The sequence below is a fragment of the Aythya ferina genome, assembly GCF_964211825.1.
Source record: "Aythya ferina genome assembly, chromosome: 19".
In the NCBI taxonomy this organism is placed as follows: Eukaryota; Metazoa; Chordata; class Aves; order Anseriformes; family Anatidae; genus Aythya; species Aythya ferina.
In genome coordinates, this window is record NC_140309.1 from 4,670,940 (window position 1) to 4,689,472 (window position 18,533).

Here is an 18,533-nt window from a genome sequence, read left to right on the forward strand (position 1 = left end):
CTTAGCCCAAAGATTCAAAGCAAAACCAAGAGCCACAAAGCCCCATCCAAGCAGAATTCTACCTGGCACCTGAGTTCAGGTGTTTTACATCCTTCTTAGTGGGAAACAAAGACTTTTGTGGAGCTGCTTCTACAGTTGGGTACTACTGAAAGTAAACAGCCATAATCTGAGAGTGCCCGCAAGCAAGAGCTGAATGATCACAGCAGTGAGATTCACCCCAAAAGGAGGAGGGCTCAGACTTCCCCCCCCCCCCCCCCAAGCTCCGGTTCCAGCTTCCACATGCCCAGAGCGATGGCAGAGCTGCTCCGGTACAGACCGGCCTCCTGATGGCCAACATTCAGCCCACCAAAGGCTGCAAGTGCTCCTCAGCATTCATCTTGAGACCTTTCAGATTCTTTAGATGCTGAGGAAATTCTTGACTAACCGCATCCAAACTTGTAAAAACAGTAATGAAGTGTTGATAAGATAATAACTAATAGATAACGAATAACACTGATTAAAAGCAAATGCTGGTCCAGATAGAGGATTGTCTTCTCCTCCTTTGCTCACAGTGCACTAAGTGTGACTGCAGAGTTCACAGACTTGGAAATACAGCTTGACTCAGCCAGCAATGCAGGTATATTTGTATTTTAGTCTCCTAATCCAGCACCTCTCCATAAAACACACTCTTCAGGATGACTGTTCACGAGCTGTCACCAACGCTGCAAGTTCCCCCTTCCAAAACAAGGTTTGAGGATCTCCATCTTAACTGTCATCTCAGTGAGGATTGAACATGGAAAACAGATCTCTTTTTCTTCTCATCAGGTGCAAATACACCTCGTTAGGTGGACATTTGGAGTAACTCAGCACTACCTGCAGGTTCCCTGCACGTGAAGCTCACAGGCCCAGCTCCACAAGGCTGCCAACAGAATCACGCTGCCTGCAACGTTAACAACGCCAATAAAAACCCCACAGGCATTCACTCAGCGTTGTTGAAAACCTCAGGAAGGACACAAAAACTGTCTGCCTTCCTGCTCTAAAGTGACAGTCCCATGAGAACGCAAGACAAATGGCATCAAACTATGCCCAGGCTCCACAGGGACCAAGCCACATCAGCAATAAGATGTGAGTGCGCTCTCAGGGACGTTGGTTTCAGTCCAGAAGCACAGGCTGTCATCCAGTTGGGGAACCTGTCATTTGCATCCCTTCCCATTTCTTCTTTTCCCACAAAATCCTACACCACATCTCTCCAGAGCCAGTGCAAGCAGCTAGGAGATCCCAGGGGAATCCCAAACACCCTGGAGAGGGTGGCCACTGCACGATCCCCAACCCAAGGGAGATCTGACCCATCCCAGGAGACTTTACCTCTGCCCCCATCAGGGTAACTTCTCCCTGCATCAAACAGTTTCTGCCCTAAAGCTCAATTTAGCTACACACAATTACCTAACAGACATTTCCTAAATTCCAGGCTTCATCTCAAGATAGATTCAGGTAAGCCATCAGAAAGAAATTTTGGTACCTGTCCAATTTTGGTACCATGCAACTACCAGCCCATGTCTTTGAACAGCTGACAGCAGTGATTAAAACCCAAACTTCCCACTGCAGAGGCTAAAATTCAGCACTTGAAGCCTCTTCAGGGCCAGCAGCCTTCTTTGGGACCTGAGCACATGGTTCCCATCCAGCAGCTGCTGCGGCCACCGCTGCTGAAAGCCCCGAGGCCAGGCCCCAGGAGCTTGCGTGTGCTGCAGGATACGGCTTTAGCAGAAACAGGAGCACACCCAAAGCGGGGAGAAATATCCTGCCTGACGTACTTCTGGTACAGAAAGTTATTTAACTGCTCTTTGGAACCAGAGTTATGGCTCTCACTTGAAGGATAGAAGGCACATTCAATCACAAGACACATTAGTTTGCTTAAAATGTTTGGATAGTTAGTACTAGAGTCACATTAAATTAGCTAAGACTTTTTAACATAGGATTTACCCTGCGACACTCAAAAGCTTTCACCCATGCATTTCTTCCCATGTTTTCCCCATTTTAATTGACACACACTTAAAATAATTATTTCAAGACTCCCTGGTTCTAATCCAACACCAATAAAGTCCCCCAGAGCCCTCTCATTTATTTAAATGGCTCTGGAACAAGCCTCCGGTTTCTTCTTTTACATTCATTCTTGTTTAAATCTTGGCTATAATATGTGATGTCTTGTAATAACAACCCACTTCTCCCAGGGCCACAGCTGTACTTATTGTTCATGACTCTTTACTAGAGGAAATATGTTGAGCAACCCCTGAACCACCACTAATGCTGTAGATCCCTCCTCAGGCTTTCCTCTCGCAGCCAGCTGAGCACGTCTCTTTGCAGGCACGAAGCTCTGACTTGGCCAACAGTAATTCGTGGGCTTGACTTTGCTGCCTCGCAGTGCGCCTGGTTTCAGTGGGACTGCTCATGTTGGAGAATTAAACACAGGCATTGTGTTCACTTCACTGACACCTTGACATGGAACAGGCTGTGTCCCCAGGGACAGGCACCAAATGAGTATTCTCAGATCATGCACATTTCATGGCTTGTTTTCATTTTCCTCATCCCCACGGAGCCAACTTGCAACTTGTCTTTTAGCTCATTTCTCATGCAAAAGCCAAACACAAAGAGGGGTCCGGTCTGGAGCCAGGAGTGGCCATCTCCCCGCTTCACTCTAGAGCGGAGGATGTGAGTGAGCTACAAACAAACACGTGTCCCTCTGCCACGCCACAAAGCCAGGATCACATCCCATGGCAAACAATCAAAAAAAGTCTCAAAACCACACAAGGGTCACAAAAAAATAAATTGACCTCTTTATATTACTACTGCTTTTATTCTAGCCTTCCCTGGGAGGCTCAGGACTCTCACTCAATGAGGTATTTTATTTCCCTGGCTTGGTGTCACGCTGACCCTTGCTAGCAGCATTTCCGCTGCAATCCTCACAGGCAGCATTTCCCTGTCTCTTTAATATGCTGCGAGGCCACACTGCTGGCACACACCTGCCATCAGCTCAGCCCCCCTAACTGAGGCTCTCAAATCATGCTCCACGTGCTGAGCAAGCCCTGCACTCTCTCAGCATGGGCAATGACTCTTCTTCCACCCTGTCCTCCACCTACCCCTACAGGGCTTTGCTTGATAATACACCGAGGCTGCTGCAGCTCCTCGGAGGACAGCAGACATTGCAGAATTGATGCTTTTTGAGCTAAGAATGCTGCTTGCTCAGAATGAGTCTGCCTCTACCAAACCTATTCTGCTGCCACAGAACTAACGTGGCCTCAAACCCAGATGTGGCCCACTTGCTTCTCTTGACTCTCACTTTTCTACCCGTGCCACTGTACTGGCTTTCTAGAATGGGAAGAAACCCTCAGCATGGAGATGCTCTGCGGAAAAAGCATTACCAATGGAGATTAAAAACATCCAAATACTCTGAGGCACAGAAGCCTCAGTGAGTTGCACAGGACCGCAGCTGAGCCCTACCCCCAGGAAGTGTTACTAACAGTGATAACAAATAAGCAAAGTGACCCGAAAAGCATACATTTGCATGCTGAGAAGGATGCAGGGCTTCCATGGACTGCAGCTTGTTCTCTAAGACAAGCACTTTTTCCTGCAGTCTGTGGATCTCCTGTTTGCTCTGGGCTTCTGTTTTCTGTAGCGTTTCATAGTCCAACATCTTCTTCTCAGCTAAAGAAATCTGCTCTTTCAAGAAAGCTATTGCTTGTGTCTGGTCTTTATATTCACTGTGGAGTTTCTCCAGTTCATGCACCCTCAGCTCCGCATCTCGACACTTGTCCTTCATATCTTGGAGCTCAAGAAGGTGCTGATTGCTTTTGGTTTCCAGTTGCATTTTCCAGTCGCTGTTGCTTTTTTCCACTTCATCCACAGCCTCCTGCAACTTCAGTTTGAGGCTCTCTTTCTCCTTTATATGAACAGCTGTCTCAATGTCGTGCTTTGCTTTCAGGTTCTCCAGCTCAAGCTGGTGCTCCATCTTTATACTCTCCACCACTGCCTTCAGTTCCACGATCTCCTTGTGCTGGGTGTCGGGGCCAGTGTTCAGTGTGGCTTTGAGGTCCTCCAGAGACTTCTGGTGGTCAGAAGCTAACGTGTCCAGCTTGGACTTCCAGTTGTCCATGAGCCCCATGTTCTCGTTAGTGGCTTGCTGAACCTTATGCTTGAGGTCAACGATTTCTTGTGAATACTTCTCATTGACGGCTTTCAGCTTCTCCATCTCCTGCTGGTACTTCTTTAGTGTCTTCTCGTACTTCTCCTTTAGCTGGCTGCTCTCCTTCTGGTGCTCCTTGTTGGCAGACAGCAGCTGATCACGTAACCGAAGAGCCTCTGACTGCAAGCCGAGGTGATGCTCGGGAGCCTCTGCCTGGTGAGAGCTCCTCAGGCACTGCCGGAGCTCGTCCACCTCGCTGCGCCTGAGGCTCAGCTCCTCCTCCAGCTGCAGGATTCTGGACTTCTCCGCTACCGTGGTTAGCTGCAACGTGACAGAGAAGACAAAGTCAGCCCCCAGCTCTCATTGCTGTACTTTTCCCTTTAGTAAACGTGCCTCAGCGGAAGTAAATCCAAAGTACATTAGTCAAGGTTCAAATAAAAAGAAAACCCAGCACCCTCCAATCCGAGTACAGTTTTGCACCAGGGTAATTAGAACTGACTGCTATGCCTTTGTGCCAGTTACAATTTGTTTTTTGAATACAAACCTCTTATTTTCAAGAGAGAAACACATACCTTTGAAATAACCCTTGAAATTTGCTAGAGAGCAGCAACAGCAGTTTATGAAAAATAATGTCCCGAAAGGCCATTATATTTCCAGGCCAGGCATCTTGCCAGATGATGCACAGAGGAAATGTGACTGCACATGCAGGAGTATCACAAGCATTGAAACCAGCATTAAACATATTGTGTTTCCTTTCGTGCTCAGCAATCCTCAGCCTACAGACCCCACACCTGCGGTGTGATTTGTTTACCCTGGTGTAAAAAGGAGAAGGGATTTTACATATGAGTACTTGTTAGAGTTTATTAGCAAAGTAAAAATGACACAGAAGGCTAGAGGATGCAAGACAATAAATCTAGCCATGGTTAACACTGAGCATAAGGTCTGTGGGTTGGCGCCTGACAGTCTGAACACAGCCTAACGGGGCTGAACTACCTGCTGGTCACAGGGAGGTCAGCGTGCTGCGGTGATGGATAGAGAAGAGGAGATTTGACTGGGTGAAATATTAGAAAAAGGCAGAAGAAACCAAGAAATGAAGTGAATCTTCCAGTGTCAAAACACAAGCGATCAATTCCATTTCATTTGCCATTTTCCCCGCTAACCACCAGCCCAGGAGGTTGGGTGGTTTTGCTTTTAGATGGGCACAGGGGCGTTCACACCACTTAGCCCTTTGGAAAAACCTCACATTTGCGTTTTCCGCAAACTCTAACAAATCCATTGCTGAGAAGCAGGCTCACCAGAGCAAGTTTGCTGCTTCCCACACTGCACAACAACAGCATGAGAAAGCTTTTTTTCCCCACATGGGGCTGCTTTTAGGACTGGGCACACATTTCACACAGGCAGCACGTCCTGCTGCTGGCTCAGCGTGGCTGAGGATCAGAGCTGCTCCACCTGGACTCACCGCTGCTATCCTCAAGTCGCAGCTCCCATGGCTGGAGTGGGGGCACAGGGAATGCTGATTGCAATGTTATTTCCTATCGCAGCCTCGGAGAGCCTCTAGGCAGAATGAGTTGTGCAGGGTTGCAGGTATTATTCCGGCATGTTAACTGAAGGATGAGTTGTGAAGAGCTCATGGGTCAAATGGTGGCATGGGGCAGAGAAGCAAACTCAGTCTGAGAAATGAATCCTCCCCACAAGCAGCAAAGCTAGGAAATATGTAGTGCTATCACGTCCAGGAGAGAGAGAGCAAATAAAAATCAAACCAAACAAAAACCAGGGAAGCCTAAATTCAAGCCAAAACCAATCAACAACACAAACCAAAAAAGAAACCCAAAGCAAGGCGTCATGAGCATCAGCACGGGGAAGAAGCCGCTCTGCAGGCAGGGCAAGTGGGGGCGGATTACCCTGGTGTCCTCTAATTCTCTGAGGAGTTTTTCAGCCTGTGCCTTCTCAAACAGCAGGCTCTGCTCGAGCTCCCGTATTCGGGCATGCTCCAACTGCGTCTGAGTCTGGTCACACATGGGGAAAAAAGAAGAACAGTGGAGATGGGAAAGGGGAGGGAGGGGAGAGAGAGAGGAGAGGAGAGGGAAAGAGAAGGCTGCAACATCATCTTCAGTGTACAGGACAAGGAAAGGCAGTTCACAACAGGAGGAGAATAAAGATCCAAACAAGCAGGAAAAATCCAAACAGAAAGTGATCACCACGGGATTTTACGTGGTACTCACAGAGGCTATTCACAAGAAAGTAGGATCTGTGCAGGGAAAACATCCCACTGCATTAAGAAGCTGCTTCACTGTTTTCTTGCATCAACGCTGTACCGAACATACTTCCTAAAAAGCAAAGCTCCCACCGCTGCAGACCACCAGTACAAGGCCCTTGCACCACATCAGAGAATGCAAAGACCTTGCAAGGATTCTCCTGCAAAGACCTTGCAGGGATTCTTCATTCTCCTCAAGAAAAATCCCAAGGCAGACTGAAAAGGCTCTCAAGTTTCCCTCCTCTTTTTGCTCCAGAGACAGCTTGAACCCCGCACTAGGTGGAAAAAAAGCAGGTCATACTGTACACAGCAGGTTGCTAAAACCACAGATACGCTGCACTGGAAGTAAATAAAAAAATATTAGATCCCACACTGCTATATAAATCAGTGCTTCAGGTTTGAAGAGGACTGCTATGAATTTCAAAGTGATGTTAAACAAAGACTAATAGCCCCATACAAAAGACAACTTAAAAGCCAGCAAAACAGATGAGTGAGCTACACACACGTTTATATAACCTGCCCAAATCCCAGAGCATTGACTCAGTGCAGTGCTTCAGGACTCTTCCCCTTTAAAGCAGAAGTACCAAATACTGGTAGTTGGTGGCAAACTTCAGGAAGCCACAGTGGCCACTGTAATATCATAAAATTCCCCATAAATAAAAGAGGGGAATACATGGGAAATATGCATGCAAAAAAGCCGATTTTTTTTTTTTTTTTTTAGCTTAATAAATCAATATATTCCTTTCAATTAAACTGGACCTCCCCCCAAAAAAAACAAACCAACCTGACCAGAACTGGATTTTTTTTAATTTTTATTTTTTAAACTTTTAATTTTCCATACAATTAATTGCTTTTTGCTCTTTCCACTGGAACCAGATCAGGAGTGGTTGTTTTTTTTTTTTTTTTTTTGAACCAAGTTTTAGCTAGTTGTCTAAAACTGATAGGAACTGAACTTTGTAAAAAACAAAAAAAACCAAAAATGTTTCTCTTATGGCCTGAAATATATAACTTCACATGCATTCACAGAAGGTAAAGATCGCCTATCAGATATATTCAGACTACTCCATATTTTGTGGTCCATTGGACCCCTAAAGGAAGAAAAAGATGTGGTCTCTAGAACCCAAACATCAAACACCTCAAATAATATCACATAATCACAAATAATAATCACATAATACAGAAGTTGATTGAATGCATGCTAATTAAAGAAAATTAAGAAAATTTAATTTTGTACTGAGTAGCTTCTCCCCTTCTCTACACAGCTCAAGATCTACATCCTAAGATGGAGCTCCAGGCTTGATTTTATTTACAGGGATAATTATTCTGTTAACACTAATGAATTTTCATCAATTTATACTTGCCCAGAATTCCCAAGTGAAATTTCAGCAATGTATACTTTTGAAATTACCTTAACTGGTGGCAGCAAGTCAGATATAAGCTACCTGAAGATGCCAACCTATTACAAAACTAATCTCTGACTCTCCCAAAAAGACTTTCTCAAGATTCCTGAGATTGGCACTCCAGTTCCCAATCAAGCTACCCCAGCTCCACCTGGTATTCTTGCTCAGTATCTACCAATCCTGGCCTTTTCCAAGTCTGGAAAAGCATATCAAAATAGAGGAGAAAAATCAGGGAAGAAAATTAAAGACTGTAAAACAGTTGATCTAAATATAGCTGTATTTAAGGTTTTCATTGAAGTCCTGTGTTATTTCATATTTTATGCAAATTGATTTTCCTCATCAACATGACTCATTCTCAAATCCAGAGTGTCCCTGCACTTTGAGGAAGCTTGGATCTGAATTTTAGGGTTACTTCTTGCTATCAGCCTCAAGTTAGATTACCCACTGGTGTGCAAGGTACCACACAGATACCATAAGGCTGTTCCTTGATGAGATTAATGTTTCCCATAACAAGCCTTCTACCATAAAAAGCTTTTCATACAAGTCGTGTCGTCCCCAGCCCCCTTTCTGTCATTGCTTTCCACCTTCCAAGGTACTTCAGCAACAGCATTGCCAACCAGGACCGAGAGGGTTCAGTTCATGACTACATTTCAAGGCTAAATGCACAGCTCCTTCATCTTTTCCAAAGGTCCAAGTACTGGATCCATACCTCCAAACTCTGAAGAATTCCAAATCTAACCCGAGTGTCAAGGAAGATACTGTCCTACAGGGAAACCCTAGATCCATGGAGAAGGGGATATTTTCTTACCATCATGCCTGGTATGGCCTTTAACTGCCTCCCACAGGGGCACTATGAACAGTCTCTGGTGAGCAACTGGGGCAAGACACCACTCAGCTCCCAGTACTCTGACTGGGTCCTGGTGTAAGAGGGCTGCAAGACCCTAAGTGGGGAGACAACCGTCACTGGGTTTAGCTTTTGGTATTTCGGTGGTTAATTCATCTCTAACTAGGGATGCGAGGAGCTGTGCTGGCAGCTGCTGGCTTTGTAGTGACTACCAGGAGGATGTCAGAACACCTATTTCCCAGGAAACATACTGCTATGGGAAGGAGCACTTACCACCCTGCCTTCCAAGGAGAGAGATCTGCTAAGTGAATTACTTGTTTCTGGAAATCCCAACCATCTCCACAACGAACCAGGAAGGTGAGAATTAACTCCAGCAGGACAATCGTCCAGTCTGAGCATCCAAATCAGACAGGACAGGATGTAAACACTGACCACAGCCAAACCCTCCTACAATGCCACTGGTGCTGGACCCCTGGGGAAACCCTCATTTCTTTGGATTGTCCCAAAACCAAGCTGCTCCATGACCCTTTCTCAAGAAGGTATTTGTTCCTCTGAGCAGAAGGTGGAAGCTGGGACAGAACCTGTCAGCCTGCAAGAAGCTTGGTTACATCCTCATTGCACAGCAGCTCCTTTCTAAACCCGCTAAAAATCAGATCTATCCCCATTTTGGGACCTGCAGTCACAGCAGCTTAACATCTTGCTAGAACATGTAGGGTTTTTTTTCAAAAACAAAACCCCTATACCTGCTACCTAACCCTGGCTCTGTTGCCATTACTCCACAACTAGTCTTAAACACCTAAAGCTTATACAGGGATAATTCACTTATTTCAAAGGGATTGATGGATCAATCTCCCTTCTCTAAAGCCCTGGGGGAAGCTGACCATCTAAACTCAGGAATTAACAGAAACCTGCTTTGGTACTCACTGACTAGACAGAAACTGTACTTGCCCTTAGCAAAGGTTTGCTATCAGCACATTGCTGATTTATACCCTGTCCCACACATGACTCTGCTTTAACTTCTGGATAAAGAGGAGAGGTTTAAAACAAGAGGTTCAAAGCCACAGCAACAAGCCCCACTGCCTAGTTTTCATGTTTTCCTGGCCTGCTATGATTGATACAGTTCCTTTGATTTTTCTGTTACTAACCTAGCACTCTAGCTAAAGATAAGGGAAATCCCACAATTCACACAGGTAGAGCAGAGCCTTGCTTTAACAGAAGTATTTCATTTTTCTTCTTTGCACTGAAAAGTTTCGTGCTCAGGACCAGCTCCTAACACCACTTCCAGTTGATACAACACCATTTGAGCAGCACTGCTCAGACCACCAGCCTTTCCAAACAAAAGGGTATTCCAGTGTCAAACCCCATGGGTAGAGGACTCCACATGAGGGATACTGCAGGTCATACAATACATGGCGTTGGGCTCCAATGGAATAGCATCTCTCACCTGAGAGACTGCACGTGCCTGTTAACCTCTAACAGGACACTGCAGGGACAGTGACTGAGCAGTCAAATCACTTCTCCAGTGGAAAAACATATGTTAAAATGCATACAGACAATCAGTTTTTAACACTGCTTGGCAACTTACGGCAATATTCAAAGCCAGGCTGGCTGGATGAGGTTAATTCTAGACATCTCCCAACATTACAAGGGATCACGCAACATACCAGAGAATGATCCTAAATTTACACCACAGTATTTGCAGCAGGTCTGCAGCCATCGCTAAAGGAACTGCATTGTTCAGAGTTGAACAAAAGGTGGCAGAAATTACTAATGTAAGGCCACACATGCAACACACAAGTTTTGGTGAGGGTGCTTACCTCCAAATCTCCCTTCGTTATGGATTCTTCCTCCACACGGAACTGCAAGTCCTCCACTTTCCTGGGGAAGGGGAGAGAGAGTGATCAGTGACACTCAGATTAGCATCCCACCTACAGGCAGCCATTGCACATGGGCCTCCCCTGCACAACAAAAAGCTGAGAAAAAAATGCAATTTTTTACATAAAAACAGTTCTGCAGAAGCTAAACATCAAGATACAAGGAGCAAGACAGTTAAGCAAGCCTACGCATATTGATAATTTGCCTTCTTGCAAGGTACACGCTCCCAGACCCGCTGTTCCTGCTGTACTATTTCTCAGCAAGCACAACTGCTGTTCATTGACACCAGGATCCTGAAAACAGTGAAGGCACAAACAGTTTTCTCTGTTTTACTTAGACCCCGTTATCTCACAGCAGAGCACCAGGCAATTCCTGTGCCAAACGCAAATGGTCCATACAAAATATTCCAGGGGAATCAAAGCCTCTGCCTTCTTGGCAGAGGGTGAGCAATGCTTCTTGTTGCCACAACATGGAAATGGTGAGCTACCTTGGCAGAAAAACCTTCAGAGGCTGCACAGGTCAACCACGCATAAATCCGCATAAAGCCCCACGCACGAACTCAAAAGTGCCTCAGAGTCTTTTGCAAAGCCTGTATCTTGATTGGATTTTCTGTTCAGAGTAATTCAATCTCCTGCTAAACTCATCCCTCTTTGTTCTCTTTACTGATTAAAAAAGGCAATAATGAGGATGTTGCACTGGTAGCCAGATGTAAGGACTCTGATTCAGTTACAGATAAAAATAGCTGTGGGTGTACGTATCTAACTTCATAAACAAGCTTCCTTGTCTAAACCTCCTCTAATTAGAGGAGGCATCTGTTGATATTTAGGAAATAGCTCAGCTGTCTTGGGTTAAAGGGCCTCCTGGAGCTGGGAAAGTGAGCTGCCTACCCAGGGAACAGGGAGACTTGTGCACGAAAGAACAACTCATCTTCAGGGAGCATCGTTCAATTGAAACCAACACCATTTTCATTTTTTTTTCCCCCAGTTACTTAATACACAGAAATGTTTTTCCATTCCCACCGGAGAGTTCAATTATATATATGGAGCAATTGGCCTCCAAAAATGACAAGCAGATCTTCACTCTTATCCAAAAAGGAAATGTATGCATCATCGTACACACACAGATGGGGCCCCTGGGACGTGGGGAGGCAGCGAATCACACAATGGCAAGGCCATACTGCGGTGTGACTTGCCTTCCTCAGGAGGAACGTCTGCAAGATTAACATCTCAACAAATAGATGGGGAAAGAAACTGTCTTTAGCAAAGCCACGCTGTAGAGAAAGTGTGGGGACCTGGGATTGCCCAGCCTGCAGAGTTCTCTTTATAATTCAATACTTTTTTTTTTTTTTTTTTTATATATATACTGCATCTTTAACCCAGAACACCTGAAGGCAAGGCTTTGCTCCTTGTTGATATCCAAGTCCCCTCTTTACTGAGGGAGTTCAGTTTACACAGTGACATGGCTCAGGCTGGTTATGGTACAAAATTCCAAAATTACTGGTGTTACCAGAACCCTCCGTTCTTTCAGGCTGATAATGCTGCTTCTCCCTGCTCTGTCAGGAACCAAAAACCAGGGAAGAAGGTTGGAAACCCTCAATAACTCCACTGCCCAGCAGGAGACTGCAGCTATCTGGTCTTCAACTGGCAGCGGTCTATAGAAACGATGCCCACACTGTATTGTCAGTGCAACATTGGCATTGTCAAATGCCCTTGGCCATGCAAGCAGCCTGTCAAATATTTACCAGGGTCCTCACAGGAGTGCCAGCAGCATGGAGTCATAATCAGGAATGGAAGCTGATAATGTCTTTTGTCTGAAGCACTACATGCATTTGGCAGGGAAGCGGGTCCGACCATGCAACATCTTTTGGCAGAGAAGCAGAGCTGCCACCGTGCCAAGCATGAGCTGTCCTGGCTGTTTGTCTCCTGCCTTTCAGTCACTTTGCACCAGGGGGCAGGTTCAGCAGAGCACATTGAAAAACCCTGATATTGTTCACATCACAAAAATCAGCTCCCAGCAACCGCACAGGATGATATGGCATTGAGTGGCTTCTAAGAACCTTAAGACAGGAATGTATGAGACTACCTAGAAATATTTCCTTGTTTGTTTGTGATCAGCAGCAGTCTGTCAGCAAGTGGGAGAAGTCACCGTACTGGATGCCCATCCCTAAATAAGGGTCATGCCAGATGTGCAACTACAGCAACCTTGTTCTGAACTTGTTACTTGAAGCAGCACCACCTTTTCCTCCATGCAGGCAGGCTGCAGTGGCCAAGACAGAGGAGCACAGCATATTTGAAATATGGAAAGAGATCCAAAGATGACCCTCCTAGTCACTTTTTTCTCTCCTTAGATCACACGACTGATGTTCTTGGGTACAAGCTTCATCTCCCCCATGATTTCAGCCCCCCCACACCCATTCACTCCTGTTTTACCTCTTCTCTTCTTCCAGCTGGTTCAGCAGTTCAATCTTCTCCTTTTGCATTCCATCCACCAGTGCTCGTGCCCGCTGGAGGTTTCCCTCTGCCTCTGTGACATACTGCAGTGAAAAAAGGGCCCAAGTCACAAAAGTTAACCATGTCTGAAGTTCAGAGTTGTTTAAAAAAGGATTGGAACAAGAGAACAGAAGGTTCTGATGTTTCAGAGGTTGCTATTGTAAGAAAGTGGATTTTCCAAAAAGCCCAGTATAAGTACCAAAAATTGCTCAATCTCCACCAGCTGTAAGTCTGATCTGTGTTTCAGCACCTTGAACACTTTGGATAATCCAGCTCTGATCAGATTTAAGCACTTCAAGCCTGAACAGTTTTGGAAACCTGACTCAAGGTTGCCATATCCAGTTCTGCCCTGGTCACAAAGCGAGAGTCATTTCAGAATTGCATGAATTCATTTGTTACTGTTAATTACTGGGAAATATTTTACACAAGGAAAACTTCAGCTTGCTGTTGATTTGCCAAATTTTTCCCCTGTTTCTGACAGGCAGGTGTGGCCCAACACACAGAGATGCACAGCATCACCCCTACTCCCTGGTAGCTGCACTGGGTTTATAAACACGAGCAAGGAATTCACGGCAAGAGCAGTGGTTAAAGAGCCATACGTTGATGAATAGCATAAACCTGTAACTCTTTTCTTTAAACACTCAAGTGGATAAAATACCATCTATCTAAATCCTTGTGGAAAAACCAAAATGCTAACACAATCAGCCTGTTTTCCTTGTGATTGATGACTCCGTTAATGCGATCGAAGCATCCCCCTCTGGTAGGAAAGTAGTGACGTGCAGGAACTGAGCTGGTGTCCTCAGCAGTGTCTGATAGCATCAAAAACACTGCAATGCAGTCACGGCCAAGGCCAGAGTGGGCGGCCAAGGGGACTGAGTTTGCTTTCCACCTGCATTTCAGCATTCAGATGTATTGATCCACCAGACACAGACTATTACCAGCCCTTTGTCTGGCACAGCCCTTTTTCTGCTCTTTCCTGGGGAAGAAGAGAGCACATCCCACTCGCAGGAATGGAGAAATAGCCTCGGCTTCCTGCGTGGTGTGTTAAGCAATCTCCACAAAAAAAGACAGAAATTCAGAGCCCAGCTTCCAAATTAGGTAGCTGCAGCACAGGGAAAGTGTTATCACAACCTGAAACTTCCAGCAAGGAAGCCACACTACCTCCTACCTGCTCGTGTTGGGCCTTCATGATGGCGATCTCCTTCTCCACCTCGCAGATGTGGCTGGTGGCTTTGGCAACTTCAGCCCGCTCCAGGTCACGCTCTGCCAGCAGCTGCTCGATGTGCTGCTGCTTCTCCTTCAGTGCCTCCTGCAGAGCTGTGGTGCCAGAGATTTTTCGGGCATAACGTGAGGAGGTCTCTGTCAGCTGAAGAATGGAGTTAGAAAGAGGCAGAAGTAAAGTTGTGTCCTCCCCAGTCTAGAATACCTTAAAGTCCCCTGTCAAATCTGAAATATACCTCATCTACTGATTATTTATTATGCTGCCCAGAGCTGGCAGTACAGCTCTGTACCCTACAAGTCGTGTTAATGAGTCTGCAAAAAGAGCGTGCATTGCTTGCAAGCTCTATAGCTCTCCTGCACTACAATGGAAGAATAATTTCCCAAAGGACAGGACTTGGGGTGAGAATTAGGTCAGCAAAGGTTGTCACATATTGTATCATCTGCCTTTTAAAATGCATTTTATCAATGTCCAGCCTAGTGCAGTCCCAAACAGCGAGCTCAGCTAGGAGGAATTATATCAGTTGGAGGCTGGTACAGGCTGGCTGGATCTGCTCCCAGGACTGGGTACTGCACCCTGTTCCCCAGCCAGGATGACTGCAGGTGCTATGCAGCACATGCTACGTCAGAGCTAGAGCTTTTAATAATATTGCTGCCTGCTCTGCTCTCTGCCTTCTTGAGCACCTTCCAAAGCACAAGGCATGTGATCCAGGACAGACTCATCCCTTCATGGCAAAACGCAGTCGCTGCAGGAGCTGGAAGGCACGGCTGTTCAACAGAACAGCTCGCTGCGATGCAAACACGTGGGGCAGGAAGCAATGGCATTGTTTTGCAGGGATCTTGTAACAAAACCTGCTCTTAACAGCAGGGCTGAGGTTCATCCCATTCCAAATAGCACCTTGGGCTTTTTAAATGGTCGCAATTGCTCAGCATCTGTTTAAAGAAAATAAAAAAGCTGCATGCCCAGTGCAGCTCCTGAAACAAAACTCCAACCCTCCCAGGTTTGTAGAACCAGGCCTCAGCAGATGGAGGCTGCAGTCTGTGGGACAAGCCACTTACCAGCCCGCTGCGGCTGGGCCGGCCCCCGACGGACGATGCCACGGAGCTGACAGAGCTAATGGAGGAGCTGCTGGGGCTGTGGGTTAAGGCAGACACCCCCATGGCCATCCGTTTGCTCTTCTTGGCCTTGGCCGGGCTGGTCGATGGGAAGCCGATCCGGATCACCTTATGGATGGGAGCAAAGAGGCCGAACTTGGGAGGGCACTGGAAATACCTGTAACACAGGAGGGATGCTCCAAGTCACTGGTGCTGCAGCATCCACCTTGTCAGAGCCTTGCAGAGCAGCACTGCCAAGCAACACAACCCCAGCTCATCTCTGCCCTTTGCTGTGACATTGCTTCCTTCATGCGAGTGGCTGGATTATTCTCCTTTCCTGCCACGTAGAGCAGTGGCAACCTCCATGTTTTCGCTTGTGCTGATTAAGAAGGGAAGCCCAAGATAATTGCCAGGCACGCTTTGATGAGCTGCCAGGACATACCCAGCTGGTAGCCCGGATAGCACAAGGATCCAGCATGTAAACAGTGACTGCACACACTCCTTCCTTCCAGAAGCAAACAGCCTTCCCCAAACCTGCATGGCTCTGCTCTCTACCCTGCTTTACAAAAAAGTCACATAGCAACGTGTGTCAAATAAAAAGGCACAAATCACACAGCTCTGTAGGACATTCTATGGGTCATTTTTCCTCCCAAAACAAGAGCTGCCATTCCTCCCCTCCTAACTTTGCAGCTAAAAATGCCATTATCCCAAACTCCAGTGTGCGCCATCCCCTCTGGATGGAGGGGAGAGGGAAACTGGTTCCCTGCAAACAAACTTAAAAGAGGCAAGCATAACAAAAGGGTGTATCAGGTAACTGTAGTGAGCCTGATGATTATGTTTCTATGAACAAATAAGCAAAACTTACAGCGTCAAACCTTGGGAACCCCCTTAGAGCTCAGGCCTACCTATTGCTAGCCAGCTGCATTGCAGCAAGTACACCCAGACAGCCTCCAGGCATCATGCCCCTTTGTGGCAATGGAAGAGCCAACACAAAACTCTCTACTTTAAGATTTTTTTTTCCTCAAAGCCTCAGTAGCAAGGCTAGGACAAAATACTGGGCCATATAATAGCCTGTCCTATGTTAGCATAAAAAAAAAATATCTAATGAATAGATGACAAACCCAGCTTTCCTAGAACAAGTGCTCTCTCTCCAGATGCAAGCAGCTGGATCCCAAAAGCCTTCAGTTTGTAAGTGCTGGCAGTCACCTGGCTGTATCACAGGCTTGGGAGGCCAGAGAAGAGCCTCATCTCCACCCAGATGAGTGATAAATTTTCAAACACCTGCTCAGCTCCATTTAAAAATGAATAAATAAATAAATACTACAATCCAAAATCGCTTAGACCCCTTTGCTTGCTGCCAACAAAGGCTCCTGGGTTTAGAAAGGCTATCACAGGCTCACCTTGTTCCAGAATGGAGACCCAAGGCAGAAAAGCTGTGTGACCTCTTGCAAACCAGCCAAAGCATTCCTCAGCATCATGTTTTCAAACTAAAGTCTGCAGAGGCAATCCAACAGCATGGCACAGCCCCTTCCACAGGTCTAAGTGACCTGAGCATAAAGTGGTACTTGTGGCTATACCATACCAAAGGGTAAGTCCACCCGAAGCCCCCTACAGCTCTTATCAAGTCCAAACTTGCTTCAAGCTATGTCAGCTCACCTATTTTTAGTGGTTGGAAGTGGTTGCAATTAACTGGTATAGTTCAGAGACAGGAGCTGGGTCCAGAACACTTGGCAGCAGAAATGTCTGCTTGAAACCCAAAAGCTGCTCTCAGCTGGGTGCTACACAGCCCTACACCCACATGACAAAGAAATTGGAAAGGAAAGTGGTGGTGTGATGGCAATGCAAACTGCAGGTGGGAAATAGCACAGAAAAGTTTGAAACAGACAAAAATAGTTTTTAAAGTGCAAGGCCCATAACTGACAGGCTTCAAACTATGTCAAAGTTTTGTGAGCAAAGGCTCCCATAGGAGCAGGGACAGAGGAGAATAAAATAAGTAAAGGTTAATATGAATCAGTTAAGATGAGTAAGTGAAACTTGTCTGGCTGTGTGGATTTAAAACAACAACAACAACAAAAAACACACTCCAGTACTTCTCTGCTCTCCCAAGCAGACAGAACAGCAGATGTAGCAAACCCCAGTGTCTCAGCAGTACCCATGTGATGCCAGGAGAGGGGCCCAAACACAGTGATGTCCTCTCAGGCACTGCTACTATAGGGAGCCTCCATCAGAGAGCCACAAGTTGCTCAGGAAACCTTGGCCCTTCATCCCTGCTTGGATGAACATCCAGCCCTGGAGCCCTTTGCTGAACCTGCAGGAGAATCAGAGCGACCCTCCTCAAACTCTGGCTGCTTTACCACAAACTCACCAGGAGAGCTCATGACAGCAAAGCTGGTGACAGAGTCCTTTGCTGGCTCATTTGCCCCCACATCACCTCCCCTCCTTCCACCAGCCTCCACCAACTCAGGGACAGCAGACTGCCTTTGGACCCAGCCCTTCTGTAACAGCGACTGCAGCAGTGAGCACTGCTGGTAGGCAGCCAGACCAAAGATGCTCACTAGATGGCAACAGCCACCAAAGCAGAGAGCCTCCGGAGCCCTGGACAGCCTCTTCCCAGACTGATTCCAGCAGGACAAACTCAGGGCAGTACCAGGAATCCTGAAAGGCCATAGCAAACGTGGGGAGCACTGTCTGAGGGGTGCCTGCGTGGCCCAAGGGAGTGGGTTTTAGTATGGTGGCCTTCCTCCAGAACCCTGCTGTTGAAGTCAGTCCATGCTGTTAGCTGCCAGAGAAGCATTTTCACTGCAGAAAAATCAGGTTAGATGAAGGCTCAAGGGATGGAGAGGGACAGTGCTGCAAACCTGCAGCCAGATGCAGTGTGGACAGACCTTAGCAGGACAGTGCCTGCGTACCACTGCTGAGTTGGCTAACATTCACTGCTGCTAGGAGATCTGCGTAATCAGCTCGGACACAAGAAGCAGGGATGCCGTACAGATTTCCTTCAATCTCCTCTATTTAATCAAAACCTCTGAATTTGCCCCTGTTCCCTGATTCTTGTTGTGGGAATCAATTGTTCCTGTTCTTGATAAAATGCCAAAGGGGAGCCTTGCAGACACAGTGCACACCACAGCAAAATAAAACCATGATGTAGCGGTTTCGGTAGAAAGATGACTTTCAAAAGTTGGGATTTCAGAACACAGCAACA

At 46.5% G+C, this 18,533-nt stretch overlaps 1 protein-coding gene across 4 annotated transcripts in view; it reads right to left on the reverse strand.

Annotated features, from left to right (window-relative positions):
* Window positions 1-18,533, reverse strand: part of CLIP2 (CAP-Gly domain containing linker protein 2) — an 80,793-nt gene that overhangs the window by 12,057 nt on the left and 50,203 nt on the right. For 2 of the 4 annotated variants that reach the window (XM_084492842.1, XM_084492841.1), the window contains exons 5-10: window positions 15,296-15,509; window positions 14,187-14,384; window positions 12,959-13,062; window positions 10,472-10,532; window positions 6,058-6,162; window positions 3,533-4,477 (exon numbers count right to left, since the gene is read on the reverse strand). In XM_084492842.1, the coding sequence (XP_084348968.1) occupies window positions 3,533-4,477; window positions 6,058-6,162; window positions 10,472-10,532; window positions 12,959-13,062; window positions 14,187-14,384; window positions 15,296-15,509 (1,627 nt within the window). The remainder of the gene's footprint in view (window positions 1-3,532; window positions 4,478-6,057; window positions 6,163-10,471; window positions 10,533-12,958; window positions 13,063-14,186; window positions 14,385-15,295; window positions 15,510-18,533) is intronic. The other 2 variants (XM_084492844.1, XM_084492843.1) reach the window with 1 other exon arrangement.